The 21,126-nt window shown below is 42.0% G+C and overlaps 1 protein-coding gene across 1 annotated transcript in view; it reads right to left on the bottom strand.

Annotated features, from left to right (window-relative positions):
- The window catches only part of RYR3 (ryanodine receptor 3), a 446,068-nt gene that overhangs the window by 9,498 nt on the left and 415,444 nt on the right, over positions 1 to 21,126 (bottom strand). The window contains exons 84-98 of the mRNA XM_064291963.1: positions 20,409 to 20,489; positions 19,848 to 19,936; positions 18,717 to 18,845; positions 15,795 to 15,899; positions 13,967 to 14,048; positions 11,977 to 13,304; positions 9,734 to 9,792; positions 8,603 to 8,774; positions 7,259 to 7,345; positions 5,772 to 5,972; positions 2,700 to 2,830; positions 2,257 to 2,299; positions 1,691 to 1,818; positions 1,178 to 1,238; positions 698 to 844 (exon numbers count right to left, since the gene is read on the bottom strand). Of these exons, the coding sequence (XP_064148033.1) occupies positions 698 to 844; positions 1,178 to 1,238; positions 1,691 to 1,818; positions 2,257 to 2,299; positions 2,700 to 2,830; positions 5,772 to 5,972; positions 7,259 to 7,345; positions 8,603 to 8,774; positions 9,734 to 9,792; positions 11,977 to 13,304; positions 13,967 to 14,048; positions 15,795 to 15,899; positions 18,717 to 18,845; positions 19,848 to 19,936; positions 20,409 to 20,489 (2,843 nt within the window). The remainder of the gene's footprint in view (positions 1 to 697; positions 845 to 1,177; positions 1,239 to 1,690; positions 1,819 to 2,256; positions 2,300 to 2,699; positions 2,831 to 5,771; positions 5,973 to 7,258; positions 7,346 to 8,602; positions 8,775 to 9,733; positions 9,793 to 11,976; positions 13,305 to 13,966; positions 14,049 to 15,794; positions 15,900 to 18,716; positions 18,846 to 19,847; positions 19,937 to 20,408; positions 20,490 to 21,126) is intronic.

Below are 21,126 nucleotides of genomic sequence, written 5' to 3'. Positions count from 1 at the left end.
AGCCTATCATGGTACCTGGCACATGGGACAAGCCTGGCACATTTGAACTTCTTTCTTTTTTTCTCCCTCTCCCATACAAAGTCTTAGAGATGTGAGGAAGTAAGTCTCATTCATGTAATTGAGGAATGAAATGCTAAGGAGTTTGAATTCGTGAACAAGGAGGAGCCATTAGGAGGTTTTAATCAAGGAAGTGACCCTGCTGGTGTAGAACATAGGCTGGATATTGATGAGATTGGAGATAGCAATAGCTATGGTGTAGGTCTCAATCAATGGTTCTTAATTAGAGGCACATATCAGAATTACCTGGGGAGTTTTCTAACTGCATTTGCCTACTGTTAACCCCCAGCAAGTATATCAGAATCCATAGAGGAAGGGGTAGACCTAAAAAAGGTCTCCAAGGTGATTCTGGTATGTCTATCACCCCCCTCATCAACTACCTACCTGGCCCCCATCCCTTCTCCATCTTCCCTGGTTGAAAACCACTAATCTAAATGTTAAGGGTTTCTGAATCAAGGCCTTCTGCCTTGCAGGTGATTGTATTTTTAAAGGGCTACAATTTTTCAAAAACAAAATTAATCCAAGAAATGTGTATTACACACAGTGACACATTCCTTCTTGTCACACACTAGCACACTGCTTGGTTTTTTCCTATTCATGTCTAGGTCCACCCTGTTCCACAACACTATAAGCTCAATACCTGTTTGCCATTGTGAGTTACAGATGACAGAATGGTCCGCAGTGTCTTGAAACCCATTGCGATATCCAGCAGATGAGCAGCAAAGAAGAAGTTGTTGTAGTGGCCCAGGAATGACATGGTTGTATACCAGGCAAGGTAGAGAAAGGACTGTGGAAACAGAAGGAATTTAGCAGCTTTTCTGGTATTTGTGCCATATGATGCACCTGTGAAACCATTTGTTCTCATCTTGGGGGACAGACAGAATAGAGGGTTTTTAGGTACTGAACCCTACTTGGGAGCCTGAGAATTGTCAAGTAAGTGAAAGCCTGTCTGCCTTTCACTATTGCAAGAGAGAAGTGTTGTCCCAGCACCCTTATCTCAGTCTTAGAAAAGCAATCCCTGAATCTTTCTGGGAATCCTCCAGAGCTTCTTTGTTTGCAGCATCTCAGAGCATACCTGAACCTGGGGTACAGGATCTTGTTTTTCATATGCGATACTTACATTGTCAGTAAAAACAACGCCCAGCTTCCAAATATGGTACTTCATGTCGACAGAACTTAGCCTAAAGAAAACAAATAATATCAAAACTTACAAATGTCAAGAGTTAGTTAAGGGTTTAATAAGGGGAAAAATTAAGTCCCCCACCCCCACCCCCCAGCCCACACTGGTTTAATAATCTAAATACGACTCTGAGCTTATCAGGTTATACGTATTTCCCCATGAGAGAGAATGGTTGAATCACACATTTTGAAATTTTAATTAGTTTTTCTTTTTTAGCTGTATTGGGCATAAGAACTGATAGGTCTTTAAAAATTTAAAGGTAGTGTTTTCCCAAAATGTTAGAATCTAGAAGGAATACCTAACCAGACCAGAGCCTATAACAACAAAGGCCACGGTTGCTGTATTTTCTTCTAGCATTCGAAGAAGGGCTGGGAAAACAAAGGTTCTATTTGAGCCAGAATTTTTAACCCCTAAGCTCTGGCAGTGGGTTTGGTTTTGGGTTAAGCTCTGTACCATGACACCAGAGAAGCTTCCTCGGTTTTTGCCTCTTCTACTGGGCTAAAGTCAAGGGCGTTTTTATCCAAACCCAGGAGTTCAGCAATGCGTTCTGCTCCATAGAGATCTCCATACTTGTTGATCACCTACAGCAGAGAGGATGACAGTGTGAGTTTGGGGCCAGCGTTTTTGGGGCTTTACTCAACTCTTGGCTCTTCTAAGGAGTTTAAGACATGATGCAAAATGCAACAGGAAAAAAGAAAAAAAAAAAACCCAGGGAAAACAGAAGTGATAAAGACCATTATGTGAAAACCGCTTGTCAAGCTGGTATTTTATCTTTTCGGTGGGGAGAGAGTGCCCAGACTGCAGAAAATGACAATGATCGTATTAAACTGTTTAAGACAAATGAGTCTAGGAACGAAGCCAGAAACCTACACACGTTCATATACAACCCCTGCTGTGACTCACTCTTCTGGAGATACCATCAACAAAAGTAACATCACACTTATTTATGTTTGTATATGGATAACTTAAAAAAGCCTGTTAAAATGGTCACGGGACTCACCCACACTGACAAGGCATACCTTTCTTTTTACAAACTTGTCCCAATAGTTACTAGGAAAAGATCTGAAAAAGAAAATGGAAAAGAGAGATTCTTAACATCAAGGCAAACAAACTCTCCAGTTTGGGTGTCTGAAGAAGCTGATCAGCTTGATCTCCGAATCCCAGGGCCAGTTAAGCCCTCAGCTGACTCCGTATGACTCAAATATGAAAAACTAGTTTAAACACCCTCTGTCTTAATCAAATATGCTCAGCACTTCCTGATAATATCCTCCCTCCAATTAAATCCTTATGGATGCATACCAGTGTTTGAGGGGCAACAGACTACTTTATTGAAAAGGCAAGACAGAAAACAAGTTCCAGAAACCAAAGGAAGGTTTATGTTAATCAGTTCCCAAGAGTGGCAAGGAAAGAGTCATTCTGTTACAGTATTCTTTTCCTTTGGGGGATGGGGAGGGACACTTACGGTGTGTTGATTACCAAGCGATCCCATTGACCCTTAATGTCATCTTCCGATGGCTGTTCAGTGATATACAGGCCATCAAACTCCAGCTTCCTAGCAATTTCTTTTTCTCTTTTGAATACCACCAAAGGGACCTAGAAATGGGAAGACTCGGTCACTTAGGGAAGGCTTTCTGATTAAAGCCTCCTCTCCCAGGTATTTAACAAATTAACCTTCAACTTCAGGGCAGGAGTCTCTCTGTACTGGGGCTTTGGGGGCCTAGTTACGGGACCAAAGCCAAATAAATCTCTTCTCGATTCTTTGGCTAATACACCTCCATCTCCAAAAGCTGATCTGATTTGGGCCGCTCTTTAAAGTTTGGGATAAGCCGATATTACAGCTGGTATTAATAAAACTGGACTCCTTGCCCATTCTACTAAGAAGAATTTAGATGAATCCCAGGGCCAAATGAGTTAGGCCTCCTAAGACTCCTAGGCTGGAAACAAACAACACCTAGAAAGGACAGTAAACTATCCTAAAATAGATTGTTCAGTCATAGGAATATGATGAAATGTTCTAACCTCCTTCAATGGCTAGATTCATATTAATTTCATGGCTGTAGGGGTTTGGTTAATGCAACATGGTTTGATAGAATGACAGGAGTCACTGGACTCTGTACATAACCTTTGGTATTGGAGTTTTCTTCTGGAGATTCTTTCCTAGATGAGCTCCTGCCAGGTAGCAGAACACTTCTTTGTGCCCTGCTATCACCCCCCACGCTCTTAGGATTGTAGCTTTAACTTTGTGACTTTGATTTTCGACTAGATATGGTCACAAGGCTACTAAGACCTACCACCAAAGAGGTGCCCAGAAAGGGCTGGGAAAATGATCTACCCACCCCAGCCATCAGTAAACACACTTCAAACATGGGACAGAGTGGGTGAGGGTGGAGGATAGTGCTGAAATCGCAGGAAATGAGAAGTTAGAAAAGCCAGAGCTCCTCTTGCCAGAAAAGCTGAGTTTGGACACAGCCAGGGCTTCTCATTCAGCTGGGAAGCCACTGGTTGCTTGGTGATCCCAGTGAGACCTTGATTCCCAAGCTGTTTCTTCCAATAACTCTTTCTGAAAGTTCATGATATCCATATGCCCCACACTGCTCCTTTATTTCCAAAACAAAAAGGCGAAATTTAGATAAAGATTTGTAAAGAGTTACCTCTTGCCCTTTTTTCCTCTTTAAGACACCACCAAGGAAATAAAAGACTAATGACAGGAAAGTGGCAAATACTCCTATAGGCATTGCATGCTGTGAAGAATCAATGATTGGTGTTGGCTAATGGATGGTGTGGGAGGGGAAGCAAAGGTGAAGCTACTCTGGCTAATGTCCACTGTACTTAGAAATGACTCTGAGTGATAACAATATCGAGTTGTGGAATAGTACTGATAACTGGGACCTGCAGCATTCTCCTTCAATCTTCTAGGAGTTTGTATGCCCTCTAAGTAGAGCTTCCACATTTTTATTCCCTAAGGTGGTGTTTCTCTTTTATTTTCTTTAGGTCGTCATCATATCTGCACCCATCCAACAAGCTGAGTGCTAGGATCGTGAGCTAAGCAGTAACAGATAAACACTCTAACATTTCCTATGTCCAACATTCTGAGCATTTGTATACATATTAATTCATTTAATCCTCCCAGAAATCTTAACAGGGTTTGTGCTAGTATTATAATACTTCTACGGATGATGAAACCAGGGAGATGTGAGGTTAAGTGACGAAGCTGTGGGTCTAACCCAGGTAGCTTGCTCTAGAATCTTTGCCTTAATCATTATGATGGAGTGCTCAGTATAGTCTAGGGCACATGGTCTCTGAGGCAGGGTAGCAGGACTTTTTCTACATGACACTGTAGGTAATCACTGGAAGTGAAGTCCACAAAGATAGGAACCTATTTCCTGGATTCTTCCCAGGAAGAAAATGGCGTGGTGGACAGTGTGTAGCCAAGGATACTTCTTAGGAGAAGTAAGAAAAAATGTCCTAAGCAAAAAGGAATGAGAAAAAAATACAGTGTAGTGGAAAGAGAACTGTACTTACAACATCAGGAATTGAATGACTGAACACTGACATGACTGTAGTAGTCTCCAAAGATGGCCTCCTGATATTCATGCCTTTTTGTAACCTCCCCTCACCCAGTAGGCAATAAGGAATCTGGTCTGGCCCTGTGACTTGATGTAGCCAACAGAATGCAGTGGAAATGACACTGTGGCAGTTCTGGACCTAAGCCTTAGGCTGGCAGGTTCCATTTTGGTGCTTTTTTTGAAACCCTGAGCTGCCATGTAAGAAGTGTAGCTACCCTGCTAAAGAGGCCATGTAGAGAAGCTACATGGAAAGGAAGATGCCCTGAGTCCACATGGAGAGAGACGTCCAGCTACCTCAGCTAAGCCCAGCCTTCCAGTTGTCCCTCTGCCAAGGTGCCAGGCACAGGAATGTGCCATCTTGGACATCCAAGCCCAGCTGAGCTCCCAGATGACTGCAGACTCAGTCGCCTTCACATGGAGAAGAACTGCCCAAATGTGCCAAGTCAACCCAAAGATAAAATAGTTGTTGTTTTAAGCCAATGAGTTTTGGGGTGGTTATGTGGCAACAGATAATCAAAAGAGTAACTCACCAATAAGTTCTCCCCTAATATCTCAAATAGTTTCAACTTAATTTTTGAAAGGAGAAAAATATTTTTATAAAAATTCCAACATAAATTCAAAGATCAGAAGAAGCTCTCATTGCTAGCTACACACGTGACTTAGCCTGATTATGGTAATCTTATGAAATTCCACAAGAGGTTCCTGAAATGTGACTCTTAGATTACTGCTTCTGAAAACTGAATGTGCACACAGGTTACCTGGGAATCATGCAAAATTGTAGATTCTGATTTAGAAGATCTGGGTGGGGCCCGAGATTCTACATTTCTAACCAGCTCCCAGATAATACAATGCTGGTGCTCTATGAATCTTCTCTATTGGTAAGGTCTTAGAGAACAAAGGGCTGCTGATCAAATACGGTGCTTTCTTCTCAAGAAATCAGAGCAGACTCAGAGTGGCAAGCAACTCACCTTCAGGCAATAGTAGCCCACCACACAGACCAAGGAGATGATAGTATGGATGATGGCCAGGGCCCGCAACGTTGGTGCCATATACCCAGTGCTCTCTTGCAGGACAAAGAACACCATGGCTTCTTCCTCTTCCTCATCATTGAAGGAATTCCACAGGTTTGCAACATCTTCTGTCTCTTCTTCTAAAGGTTCTTCGGTGACCTGGCCCAAGACATATACTCATTTATAAATATCCAAACAAGCCTGCAGCCCCTGGGATCTCCCCATGTATTTAATATTTCTAACACATGCTGTGCAAATAGTAGTGACTCAACATTGCTGAATAAATGAGGTTTTTCGGTAACTTACTAGTAGAATCCCCCAGTATCTCTAATAATTGCAAACAATTAAAAAAAAAAAAAAAGACCCAAAAACCTATCTACTGAAAAGAAAGCAAAAAGTTAAAATTTGGAAAGTTTTACAACATATGATATAATCCCTGTGCCCCAGGGAGTGATTTCTGAGATGGCTGGAAGCTAAGACACATACACACAAGACCAATATTTCCCATTTTTTCTGAGATGCCACTTGCACTATAGCTTCAACTCCCATTCTTACATAGATGACTCCAAAATCTACACCTTCATGGCTTTTACCCTGCAGCTCCAACTGCCTGCTGGCCAGCTGCACCTGGATAGCTGTCCTGTAGTCACCTCGCCTCAATATGTTTAAAACCAAACCAACCTTACCACACCCTTCCATAGACTTCAGTATTTTTCCTATTTTAAAAAAAGAAAAAAAACAGTTGCCGTTGAGTTGATTCAGACTCATGGCGACCCTACAGGACAGAGTAGAACTGCAGAAAACCGTTAGTTTGTTAACTGCAAGGTTGATGTGGACAAGACAATGTTTTCTAAAAATCAGGTTGGTGGTTTTAGACAGCAAAGGAGAGAGGAAAAAGATAGAAAGGCTAGTTAAAGACTATGTCAGGAATCCAAGGCCTCCCACTCATTAACTCACTCACTAATATTTATTAGCTACCTTTTTTACAGTATATAACACTGAGTTACCAACATTCAAAATCTTCATTTACCTTGATTAGTAATCCAGTAACCAACTCCTGTTAATTCTTCTTTCAGAACGGTTCTAACGTATGTGTCAACTACAATGGTTTTCAGTTACCTTATTCCTCAAGGTCAGGACTGTATTTATTATTCATTTTGAAATACCTCACAGCTCCTGATATAGGGCCTAGACCTAGCAGATCATCAACACATATCTGAAGAATTAAGAAATGACTAGAACAAGCCTAAACTATCGAAATAACCCCCTAACTAGCTTCTCCTGCCAGAAGTCTCTCCATTCCTCTCATTGCTAAAGATCATATCCTTTGCAGAAGCCAGTATCTTAGAAATTTCCTTAGACATTAGAATTTTTGCTAAAATTAAGAGCATAACTTCTGTTACAGCTTTATGTATTTAGCAAATAACCCCTGAATGAAGTATCACCTTGTAAAAGAGCAGGATGAAGTTGATAGCGAAGGCTACAAACAGAGCAAGGAACCTCAGGTTGTAGAAATTCCTGGCCAGGTAATGCTGCAAAGAAAAGGACAGGCAGAAGTAGAAGAGCTTTTTAAAGAAGAGAAATCTCCCCTCTCACACAGAATCTCTCTCCTGGTTGGAAATTTACACAAAGCTAGCCCTATTCTTCTTGCAGGAACCAGAAATGCTGATTTACAAAAAAAAAAATGCTTAGAATGTTGCTCAGCGAATCCTACTCTGGCTTATCCCTCAAGGAACCCAAATGTCTCAACATGCCACCAGCAGAGAGGACTCAAACACAACTATGAAGTTGCTCTTTTGTTTGTGTTTCTTAAGTGATCACTCCATGCAGGATGTAGTCTCTTTGGAAACTGTGAGTGATCTAGGCTCACTCGATGACCCCTGCAGCTCCTACTCTGCACACAACCAAATTGTGCCCTCGAGTCCTTGTCCCTTTGTAAGTCACACCCCCAGAGCCTCTCTGCCTCCCCCTACTGGCAGGATGGGGCGGGGGTACCATTCCCATTCTCACTGCCAATGTTGTCAATCAACGCTTAAAGAGTGGAATGGTAGCTTTTGGGTGAAGGTTCCCAACGTCTCTGTGGAGGGGGCTCTCACTAATGGTGGCCAGGAAAGGTGTTGCCCGGCCATCAGCAACTAAACCTCGGTGGGCAATTATCAAAGAAAATTACAAGTTGTATACTGAGGTTTGATTGCATGAGGAATCATAAGGCTTTCGGGGACTAGTGTGGAAACCTAACATAAGAAAATTCTTTCTGCATCACAAGTGATCAAATTCTGAGCTTTTGGACCAGGATCAGCTAATGCCCCATAACCAAAAACCAAACCCAGTGCCGTCGAGTTGATTCCGACTCATAGTGACCCTGTAGGACAGAGTAGAACTGCCCGATAGAGTTTCCAAAGAGTGCCTGGTGGATTCGAACTGCCGACACTTTGGTTAGCAGACCAGTAGCACTTAACTACTACACCACCAGGGTTTAATGCCCCATATGACACACACAAAGGATGAGCTAGAAAGAGGTGTTCCTGCTCTCTTAGAGGGAAAACAGGTCAGAGAGGGCATCCTGCTGTTGGGCCAGAGGAGCTGGAGAACTGACACTTTTTCCACGTTACCTTTGCTTTTCCCCCTCCAACATAAGGAAATAGTAGATAAACGGTAAGAGGAAAGAAACAGGAATGAGAAAGAGGAGGAAGCATAACGACCAATGGTGAAATAAAAGAAATGGCCACCTCTCTGAGGTCCACCTGGCATCTGCAGGGCAGGAATGGGGCCAGGACTGGAGCACTTACCAATAACTTGGTCTGGTAGATTTCCAGCCTTTTAAAGAAGTTGGCCATGAAGGCTTCAGGCTTCTCAACTTTCTGGCCACGCCGTCGCTTCTTCTTTTTTGTCACTTCTGCCCAAAGGTACTCTGCTTGTTCCTCTTCTTTGGCTCTCTCCTCCTTCTCCCCATCTTCCATGCTGCAGGGACGAGAAACCCACTCAGGAGGCGAGGAAACAGGTGGGTCTGGCCAAAAAGGGAGACCAAATTAAAGTGAAAGCTGGGTTGACAGGGTGGGAGATGTAATTATTCCCTGAGTGTGGGAACCTTAGGTGTTTATCAGCCCACAGTGCCTGGCAGACAAATTTGGATTTAAGGAGTGGTGGCCATTTTGATGAATCAAGGTCATTGATGTACATGTGTTATACACAAGTTTGTACTCTTCTTCTGAACTCAGGCCTACCAATTTTTTTTCCCTTCAGAATAGTTGTATTTTATTTTCTAAACCTTCATGGGAATTAGCAATACTACCTGCTCTTCTAGGCTTATAGCACCCATGTTGTTGTTGTGTGCTACTGAATCAATTTCAACTCATACAACCCTATATGACAGAGTAGAACTTCCCCATAGGGGTTCCTAGGCTGTAATCTTTACAGGAACAAATCACTAGGTCTTTTTTCTCACAGAGCAGTTGGTGGATTTGAACCGCTGACCTTTTGGTTAGCAGTCGAGTGCTTAACCGTTGTGGCACCAGGGCAGCACTCAGAGGTACTCTAAATGAGATATTGCATAAAAGACCTTTAGAATAGGGCCTGGCATGTAACAGGTGTTCAGTAAATATTAGATATCATCATCATTAACGTTATATGAACTTGCTAAGTGTGGGTGTTTGATAATTTGGCCAGATGGTGAAACTCTGACCTACTACTGGAATTATAAAGTTAACAAGATTAATAGATGCTATGGTCCTCACAGCCAAGCAATGTGTTTATTATATAGTTGGGGTTAAAAAGAAATATGTTCAAGCCCAGGGCTTGAACAATATCTATTTCTTGTATTAACAGAAATCAGCCACAGCAATGAAACAGTAGATCTATCACGTAGATACTATCAAGAACTAACACAGCAATTAGAATACTAGATGTGATCAAGAACTTACTCTGCCTTCTCAGAGTCTACTTTTCCTTCTGCTTCACGTACTACTTTCCTTTCTGCTGCCTAGACAAAAATAACAATCAGTCAAGATGTCTGCAAAGAAGTGAGTTCATGACGATGCCCCATATCATTGGCTGTTTTCTTTTCCTTGGTCACAAGTCCCAGTGGCTTTCTGTTTTGGTGCTTTTGTTCCTCTCAGGAACATAGAACATTAGTGTCCAGTTTTTATATCAAGCTACTATGGAGACATGTCAACACAAAGACTTCAAACTTGAAAACTCAGATGCCTTGGAAAACCTGTGCTAGGACATTGTTAGAGCCCCATGGCCATGGTCCTACTGCTCCATGGGGTCAGGGAGAGATAGAACACAGATCACACCAAGTCCAATTCAGAACCTCCTTCCATCTGACAGGCTTCCTGCCTTGTCTTCAGTCTTCCTACCACCACTCTAACTCTTCTGGCTGATGACCACAGCACTTAGAATAAAATACAATCTCCTTGCCAAGCCACACAAGATCTGGTCCCAGACTTTCTCCCCATCCTCATCTTGAAACACTTGACTTATTTCCCAAACCCAAACACCTAGACCTCCTTTCCTTTTCTGGAATATTCCAAATCCTTCCCTGCATCAAGGCCTTTGCACTAGCCATATTCTCTGCCTGGAGTATGACTGCCCTGGCTTTTCACATGCCTGCCATCTTATTAGCCTTCAGCACTCAACTCAGATGACACCTCCTCAAAAGCCTCCTTGATGATCCTATTTGTAGTAGGGCCCACATCCACTCTGTAACACATTACTTCATTCATTTATTTTAGCATGCATCTTAAATGCTAACAATCCTATTTATTTGTTGTCTTCTCTGCTAGAAGTTAAACTCCATGAAAGCAAAAATATTGTCTCCCTTGTTTATCAATTTATCCCTCATATTCCAGAATATAACCTGGCATACAGCAGTTCCTGAACGAGTCCCTACTATGTGTCATACTTTGTTCCGGGCCCTGGGGCTACATCAGAGAGCAAAACAGAATAAATAACTTCGTAAGAATCCCTGTGCATTTGATGCTTCCTTCCCTGATTCTCCAGCCCAGGTGAGAGCTCCCTCCTGTACATTCCCACAGTATTCGACATTTCTCCTTCATAACATTCTGCACACTTGTGATGACGTGTCTGATGTCTACCTTCCCCAATAAACCGTAGGGACAATGCATTTCTCATTCACCACTATTCCCAGAGCCTAAAATGGTGACATGTACAAATTAACTATTCAATAAATATCAACGGAATGAATGAATAAAGGAAAAAAAAATTAGTTTTTTTTTTTTTTGGGGGGGGGGGCTATAATCTCCTCCTCACAGTTCCTTCATACTTTTTGGTACCAGCATGAAACTGTTGAGCTGGATGCCCTAAGAGAGGGTAATACCCAGAACCTTCTGTGACCAAGGGGCTCTGAAGAACTCCTATCTAAGTCACTTTAGCTGGCTGAATCTAAGTACAAATTGGATAGTGGGTACATCACAAGGATAAAAATGCCCCAAACATGATAATACTCTCTGGGAAGCTGTGCTAAATCAAATGATATCATCTGGACCTTAAAGACACTACATAAATATTGTCTCCCAAGAAAGGTCTCCTTTTGTGTTATACTTGGTTTCCTATGCTTTCCATTCACTAAACAAACCTGTGCACCATGATAGCTAACCTTGTACTAAAGGTATGGAAGAAAGATGAGAGCCACAGACCATCATGTTTGAACTCTACAGTGTAAACTGGAAGACCACTTAGACCCTGAGACAACCATCTAAGTCTTGATCTCTCCAGACATGACACAGCTACAATGATAAGATCAGGGTAATCAAAGCAGAGCCAGTGTCTAATACAATGCAGGGCTTCAAAATGTTTCATTCCAGTTGGAACCCCTGCTGAGAATTTGCATTTCTAACAAGTTCCCAGCCAATGCTAATGCGGCTGGTTAGAGACCAATTCTGAGACCCACTAGTAGTGCAGTGGTTCTCAAAATTTATTATACATAAGAATCATGTGGAGATCTTGTTAAACTATAGATTCTGATTCAGTATATCTGGGTGGAAAGGCAAATTCTCAGCAGGGGTTCCAACTGAAATGAAACAGCTTGAAGTCCTGGTACAATGTTGGCTTCTGGCCAGTTGGTATCCATACTGATTGCAAGACACAGCGGCAAGTCTTTTTCTGGGGATAAAGGAAGATGACAGAAACACAGTATGCTTACCTGTGCTTTCCTTTTCTTCTGTACAGTACTCTCTAACGTAGGGGGTCCATCCTTGCCAATAATCTCAGAGAGGTCACCCAAACCCCCGTCAGGCCCATGTTTTAAGCTGCCTTCTTTCTTTGGATGGAGTCCAAAGAGATCTGACATAATGTCCGCATCTCCCTTCTCACCCTTTATGAAGTGTACTAGTTCAGTAGTGATACCCGGCTCAATCACTTCTGCCCTCTCAGCCTCTATAACATCATCATGAATTCCAAACTGAGTTGGGTCAGGCATGTCACCCAGGATCTTGGTGACTCTGATGTTCTTCGCCCCTTCTACCAGGCCGCCTCCAAACACTGTATTCCAGAGGATCTGAAAGACTCCTCCTAAGATAGTGAAGAACAACTGGAATAGCCCTACAAACAACATCCAGAAAAAGGAGAAAAACACCTTCACCAGCTCCTTCGCAGTCATCTTTTTCACCTTCCGATACTGCTTCTTGAGATTTTTCAGGGTTGCCCTCTTCAGAAAATTGGCGATGTTTCTCTTCACTGAGGCACACGCCATGGCAAATGCAGAGGCCGTCTCAAAAGACGTATCTTCTTCCTCGTCACCCTCCATTTCTAATGTATACAAAGAATCTTCTTCTTCTTCCACCTCTTCTGGCCTGTCAGCTGAATCAGATTCAGAGATCTGAGATGCTAACTGCATTTCAAAGATTGTATCCTCACAGAAGTTCACGAACAACTCCATCTTTTCTTGCTCCCCACCTTCATTGACAACATCAAAGATGAACTGTCGCTTAGATTCCTTCACTTGGGGCTTCTCCCATTGAGTTCGACTGGATTCGCTGATTTCAAAATAAACACGTTCAATCTTCTTGGCCCCACCCATGATCTCAATGCGTCCTAGGTATGGCTCGAAGTAATTCAGCACACTTTCTGCTGGGTCCAACAGACACTTCAGACGAGAATCATTTGGCATGTGTTCGGAAAGATTTGTCAGTAACACTGCCACATTAAACCCTATGTCCTTGGCTGGCTCATGAAACCGGTCTACAAAATCAATGTAATTAAACATGTCATTCTCATCAGCTTCTGCACATGAAAGGAGAAAGTCAATCTCTGACTGTGTGTACTGTTTTTGCCCTTCCATGGCCTTCTGGAATTCTTTTTTGGAGATAATCCCTTTACCATCTGGGTCATATTCTTTGAAGGTTTCTGAGCTGGTTAAGTCTTTAAGTTTCAAGAACATGTCAAAGAATTTCAAGATCATTTCGACATTGGTAGATGACTCTACCAGTGTGTCAACCATCTGCTTGCCAATAGTTCCATTTACCACATTCCCTGTGAGGCAGGTTCAAAAGAGACATACACATATATAAATAAACCCAAGACATCATGTAATGGAATAGGTAGCTATTTTTTTTAGAAGACTTATGTGCCAAATTAGTCAGCTTTTTTCTGACCACAAAGATTTGGAAATGGGTAGGAGGGAGCAGCAAGCCATAAAGACTACACCACTAGGAGCCAAAGGGGAAAGAAATGAAGGGAATAAGGAGCTGGCCACACCACTGCCTTTTATCTGGCAAGGGGCCTGGGAAGTAGTTTCATTATCAGATTATTGAGGACACACAGGGATAAACAGTGCCCCTCTTATCCCCTTAGACCTAGGAGGGTGCCCAACTAGATGGCTGGCATACACACTGGCAGCCAGATGTATTGAAAAGCAATGGGGAGAGGGAGGGGATAGGGAAGAGCAAAGCTTGGAGGTTTTCCCCAGTTCATTCTGGCTTTCCTATTGATATAAAATGAGTTGGTTTCAGGCTTTGTCCATCAGACCATGTGCCCCTCACTCATTTTTTTTGTTCGTTTCTGAAAATTTGGCTTTCTAACCAATGTGGTATGGTATCAACGGCCTGCCAGGAGGATAATCTAGACGATTAGTAAGGTTAGTGCTCAGACCAATCACAGTTGTGTGAATGCCTAGTTATACCAAACAGCCCAACCTTCCAGGAGGGACAGAAGCATCACCACCATGTCCTGAAGGAGATCCAAGAGTTCCTTCAGCAGCTCGATCTGACTGGAATCCTAGAACAGAAACAGGAGATACCCCTGAGCTATCTGATCCCTCAGCAAAGTACAGGGTAGTGAGCAAGAAGGGTCTGCTCTGGAAAGGTTAGGTGAGGTCTGCATCCATCTCAGGAATGAGCTCCCTTCTCATCATGAATGAGGATGGCTTAGCCACTATTTGTAGCAGTGGGAGACTCACTATAGCAGGACTTATCCAATAGACTCACCCAGTAGAGCTCCTTTACATTTTTCTTTTTACTAGTACAATCTAGCAGATATACCAATTGTCGAAATTACTGAGTAATCCAATCCACCAAAGGGCCTTTAGATATCTCTAGAAGTTTATGTTATTTTTTTCTATACTAGAGAATTACCAATGAGCTTTATGGGAATGCTACTGCAATCTGACGATGATATCAAGGTTATATTTACCACATGGGTTCTCCTTTCTTTCTGGATTAATTTAGGTTTCTCCTGATTTTAGCTGGTGGTGATCTGGCTGCCACTGGTCCCTTAAAATGTTACAGAATCCAGGCTATTTCTCTGGATGGTTTTGATACTAGTCTGTTTGGTTTTAATTTCAGCAACGTGGGCAGGGCATTACCAAGTTAGCTCTGTGCTTTACATCCTGTGTCCTAGAAGGAAGATAGTCCTTGGAAGACCTGAGGTTGGCAATCCGAGGGTGAGGTTGGCAATCCGAGGCTAAGGTTGAAAAATGCATTCTGGGCCACATGTCTTTTACAGACATGCTCTCAAAAAGACATAAATCTTTGCTTAGATCTTCCAATTTCAGAGGGATTTCCCCCCACCTCTGACTTTTGCCATTGCTATATAAAAAATACAGAATATTAGCACTGGAAGAGAACCCGGAGATCATTTATTCTAACTCTTGATATTTTATAGATGATGAAACAAAAAACCAGAAAGAAGAAATGACTTTCCAAGTCACTAGTGAGGAGGTGACAGGGCCAGGGCTCTGGTCTCCTGCGCCTCTACACCACACTGCCCTGGCTGAGACAGGAGTGCACATCTTACCGCCAAATTAGCAGCCCTCCCAAGAACTCTCTCCTCCCATAAGGCCAGAGTCAAAAGGGGAAAAATGAAAGGGTTAAACAGCACATTCCAGAAGACAGGGGGCAGATGTGACAGCCTTGAAAATTTTAGATACACATTATTTAAATTAATGCTGCAAATGTTACTCTAATCAGCCTGAAACCCATCCTGAAATTCTCCCTCATTTGTTACCATGGAGAGAGGTGATCGGCAACTACATGGGCTACGTTAATTTGTTCCTCATAAGTGCTCTGAGTGATTCTGGTTCATCTTGCCAGAGAGATGGGGAGTGAGAAGGAGAGGCAGAGACAGGGGGAAGCAGAGGTGACAGAGGAGGGACGTGTGGATTACAGAGACATGCAGACATCTGACGGGTCAGAAGGGAGTGGGATATAGTGTTTATAAATGACACACAGTGACATTAAAAATGATTAGCATTGTAAAAAGCCAGTGTTGAGGCAAGTATGTAAAGGGCAGGTTGGTGGACACAAGGAAAGAAGCTGCATCCATGCAAAAGCCTGTCTGGGACCCCCCTGGAGCCATTCATTCCTCATCTCCCATTTTGGCCCTTAGTTTAAAAAATGAAACCTAATCTGTATGGCTATTCTAGCCATGTGACCCAGCAGCCACATTCACAACAGGAACACCAAGTGGTGGGGATTGACTTAGCATTTCACACCAATGACACGTGCAGGGAACAGGCCACAGTACCTGAGAGAGTTTCATCTGCATGTTAGCAAATACATGGAGGAAGCCGACCACTGCGTCCCATAGCCTACTGTGAGCCAGGCTCTGCTGGTTCCCAATGCAAGGTCCCTACGGAGAGGAGGACAGCCATGTTTCACTCACTCAGCAATGGGTTTCTGCGAAGCCTGCCCGAGTAACGGCATTGACTCCTGTGTATGTACCCAGACCACACTTCCCATAAGTCACGTATTTTTTTAGCTCAGTTTTTCCCTAGGATATTACTCCCCTACCCCCACCCCCCCATCAAAGGCTCATATGTCCAGGAAGAACCACTAGGGATTTCACAGTCCGGTGATTCTAAAAATTTCTTTTAACCTCAGAATGCTTTCTTTACATGGAATCTTACATGGAAGAATGATATTAAAAGAGTGAAATGCTCTGGTTGAAACAGTTGATGGGCACTCCTGACCACCCTCGCCTACACCCTCAGCCTAAGAGGTGTTTTGAGAAACTCAAGGATTCCATGGGACACAATTTGAAAACCATGTCTAATTCACCTGTTGTGTCAAGGCAAAACTACATATAAAATGCTATGACCAGATGGCTCTCTAGTTAATTTAAAAAATCTGTGCAATAATCCTAGTGTTCAGCTGCCTCTAAGATTTCCTTATCATTAACCCTAAATTTCAGGTATAATAGCAACTCTTACTGTCTTTTCTGACAGCCAAACAGAGAGGGATGACTTAATTACCTGTTTCCATTTTCCATGTTAATACCTCTTCCTATTTTTGAAGATCATTATTGAACCAACACCTATTATCCTCAACTCTTCCATTTAGTGTATTTTTCTCTACCATTTAATCAAGGAGCCCTGATGGCATATGAATTAAGCACTCGGCTGCTAACTGAAAGGTTGGCGGTTCAAACCCACCCAGCATCTCCTTGGGAGAAAGACCTGGTAATCTGCTCCTATAAAGATTACAGCCTGGAGAACCCTATAGGGCAGTTCTATTCTGTCACATGGGGTCGCTATAAGTTGAAATCAACTTGACAGCACCCAACAACAAACCTTTCATCAATCTCTACATTGCTCTTGAATAAGAAAGTTCTAAATGGAATACTGATACTAGCTGACGTTCTAGAGAGGGCCTGGCGGAATTCCCAGGGAAGAGGTGAGTGGGAGAAATAGTACCTGCATCTCCAAATCACAAAAGCTTGTTTAAAAATCATTGTTCAAGTACATTTGGTGTATGGTCTCTAAAAGCCACTAGATTCTTTTGGAACAAAATCAGTAGTTGAAAGGAACCCACATTCACCACTTTTGAATTAAGTGTTCCATGGGAAATTCTGAAGATCAGGATGAGTTCTGCATATCAGATGCTCGTCAAACACATTCAATGATCTCCTTAGGTATTCCACATTCTGTGAAACCTCAGGTCAGTCACCTGTTCCTAGATTTTTCCCTCTGCCATGTCTTTATAATGCTCAACTGACAGGGATCAATCTCTCCATTTAAGTCCTTCTCAAATTGATACTTAGCTTTATGTTTATATTAATGACCAAACATGATCTGAATGTGCCAGCTAACTCATCTTACAGATCTTTAATTAGATGAGAACGTAATACCTTTCATCGACCAAATTTCAAGTCAATGACGTCACCTGTAAAAAGAACCACTAAAAAGTGCCGGACTCTTGGAATAGAGGATGTTCTTTGGGAAAGAAAGGAAGACATACAGAAAAGGGGATGAAATATTCCCCACTCATTTCCTTGCTTTCCTCTTCTGTTTCAGTAAAATCGACATAATTGCGGGAATTATTCCTCATGAAGCCTTGCATAATCCTACCTGTGCAACTGTTCCAAACGACTGACCCAGAATGTATTTCCTCCCCTGTATCCAGCCACTTCGCACATTCTCACAGAACTCTGAGCCCCTCAGCTTATAAGGGCCTTCCCTCCCTCTGAACTCACATACCGTTTATGAGCACATATATGGCTGGCTCTTAAGCAGAGTATATATGACTATCTTGCATTAGGTAAGATCATCCGGTATCACATAATTTTCACATGTATATCTATTTTCTCAATTGTACTGTAAGCTCCTTGAGAGCCTACTTCTTTCCATGCACCACAGTGCAGAGCATATGGAAAATGATTTGTTGAATTAATGAGGACATAAATGAAAAAGTCTTCTTCATGAGTTTTCTGATTATGGTAATTAGGGGATGAAGTATTACTTTTGCTTAAAAAAGCATTCTGGTAGATCACGGAGGGCTGTGATGTGGCTACTGATTTTTACTAAATAGCAAATTCTACTTGAGTACATCATTTATTCCTTTTCACAGTCACTAGACTGTGGTAGACAATGAAGTTACCAGATCTAGAAATTCAGCCTGAAATTCACTTGTAGATGTGACTGTCACTGTACATAATTTACGTCCTTCCAAAATTATTTTCCAGTAGTTAATTTGACAAATTAGTAGAATCTCATGAATCCTTTTTTTAATCTTAAGACTCAGCATCATTTATTCCTTCATTCTATCAAAATTAGTTCTCCATTCTACATTTACTGAACTATGATGCATAGCAGAGTGCTAGTTATATAAAATAACTGGAATAAATAGGAAAGTTCCTGTCCTCAAAAAATTTTCAGTCTAGGATGGACAGCAAAATATAACTGGGTAAAGGTAAATTATGAACAAGTCACAGTGGGGGCCACAAACTATGGTTTCTGATATAAATATGGGTACTGCTGTTCTTATTCATAGATAAGAAAGAAATACTGTCAGCATCAGGGCTAGATGCATAGTCCACTCTGTGCATCCAAATGTTCTGTATGGAATACATAATACAGGAATATTAAAAATGTTCTCTGTGGTAATTGTTTTACGAACGCCTTTGTTTTTAAGCACCCCTTTTTCTGCAGCTGCACTCTGCAGCACATACCTGGATGTATTCTGTGAGGGAATTGAAAATCTGCTTGGTGACTGCCAGAGCTTTGGAAAAGTTGTGCTGTCCAGATTCATCAATGATGTCCTTCCCTGAATAATACCAGTAGAAATCACTGATTGATTCCTAAGAACAAACAAGTAAAGTTTAGTATTTCTTCGACTTCAGTTAGCGAAGCTAAAACTCAAGAGTGTTCAGAAAGACTACAAGAGAATCCTAAATCTCTGTAACCTGTTGCTATGGCAGGAGCCAGGGATTCTGTGAAGAAGTACAGAGCTTTCTGAGTCCTAGCATCTGTCAAGTACAAATATTCCTCCCTGGGAAAGGATGGATAGGAGAGAAGACTGTGTTCAGCTGGAACTGGGTGGCTCTGATTTAGGCTAATTTATTCAAAATGAAAAACGCACATTAACGTTAATAATGATCATCATCCAAATAATTAAAAATATCAGCAACAATAACTGACATTGTAACAATGTAACAGGCATTGTTCTGAGCATATTACATATATTAAATGGTTCAATTTACTACCCTATGAGACAGGTCCTACCCATTTTATAGATGAGGAAACCAAACACGGGGAGTTTAAACAGATTACTCCAAGCCACAAACTGGTAAGTGGAAGAAGCAGGATGAAGAATCAACAAGGAGAAAAGAGAATCTTTTTTTTTTTTTTTAACTCTTATGCAGATTTTCTCAACATAATTTGAATTTTCCTTCAAACAGATAAACCAAGAGACTTTTCAGCACTAACAAGTTGTAAGCTTATTCCCACCACTTTGATTAACTCCTTTTTCCTAGTGAAAAAGTCTCTTCTCATTCACAAGCTGTTTGGCAAGCTCTTGGTCACTGCAGCTAGGTTTTCACTGGCAAAACTAAAGTAAACCAGGATTTTACAATTGATGGCTTGGTACTTAACCATCCCACCCACCCCTCTTTAGTCTTCAAATACATCTTTCAGGCCTCTGACTTAGCATAAGTGTGTGTACATAGATTACGAGGCCTTCCTTTTTTTAGGTTTAACTGTATCCTGGGCCTTCCCTGACCCTGTGAAACTGTTTTCAGCTTTTGAAAGCGTATGTGAGAAACACCACCCTCCAAGGCGCTGGCCAAGGCCCTCCCTCTCACCTGCAGACGCAGAAGGTAGTCCACCGTACTGATGATGATGTTCACGGTGGTAGTGTTGCCCATCTGAGTCCGCAGGAAGTTCTGGAAGTCTGAGAGCACCAGTGTTGGGTCAGAGCCCACCTGAATCATGCTGAGAGAGCCAGCCACACCCTCTCAGCTGAGCTCAGAAGACACGCTAAGTATAGGGCCTTATCGGGAACCATGTTTGGGCCCCAGCAGGTCCTGCAGGGGCCTATCCCAGACCTCCACCCTAAACATTCCCAACCTAGTGACACCAGAAACTGGTAATGAGCCCTAAGGGAACTGATGGAAAGGGTTGGGTGTTTAGATTCACCACCTGAATATTCTGGAAGGAGCTTAGCTTTTGTGGCACTAAATAACATTAGCTATTTTTTTTATGAAGTGAAAAGGCTTTTTAGATAGGGTTTTTTTATTTAGGCATGGAATTAACAGATGTATTTGACTTAGCAACTGGTTATATCAAATAGGGCATCCTGAACTGAATCATAATTTTGCACTTGAATGTTGCTTTCTCTTGACAAATCAATCTGTTCTACTTACCACTGTTATGTCCTTCACAGAGTAATTGTAGGAATCTAAAGAGATCGCGTGTAAACTCATCATTCTGGAGCACTTTTTCACCTTGAAAACACAAAATACTGATGAACATTTGTTTGGCTTCTCAACACTGGACACCTTCCAATGCAAATGACTGCAAAAACGATAAAGGAGCTGGATCCGAAGGGTTTAGAGAAGGAACTTTGGATGAGTGTTGATAAACTGGATTAAGCATGAGCGGAGGCTGCAATGCCCAACAAAGTTAAAATATTTAGCTCCAGTGGCATTTGTAATCAAAACAACTAGGCTAATGACAGCAAACGGTTCACAGTCCATAACCCATGCTTTACAGATGGAACACACGTCTTTAATTAAAGCATCGAACTGCTAAGTTAAACTTGACATGCAACCACCAAGCCTAAAATATGTCTACACTAAAAAAAAATCTACACAGAGGCAATTAAATAAGATCTCTTAGGATTCACAGTACATAGCGGGAGGTCAGGCCAGAAACTCAAACTTACCACGCTCACGAACAATGACTGGTCATGAGAGAAAAATAAAAGGATACAAAGTAAGAAAACCATCAGCAACGTGACAAACTGTCTTTGGTTAAAACTGGCTTATGAATGAACACATCTAGCCTGGATGCAGGCTTTATCAAAGCAACTGATGGAAATGCTTTGCTGAAACGGAGCAAATCCTTGAAGCAGTGAGCAGG

This window comes from Loxodonta africana, chromosome 10 (assembly GCF_030014295.1).
Source record: "Loxodonta africana isolate mLoxAfr1 chromosome 10, mLoxAfr1.hap2, whole genome shotgun sequence".
Taxonomy (NCBI): Eukaryota; Metazoa; Chordata; class Mammalia; order Proboscidea; family Elephantidae; genus Loxodonta; species Loxodonta africana.
The sequence above is the reverse complement of the archived record's forward strand: the minus strand, read 5'-3'. Positions and strand labels throughout refer to the sequence as shown.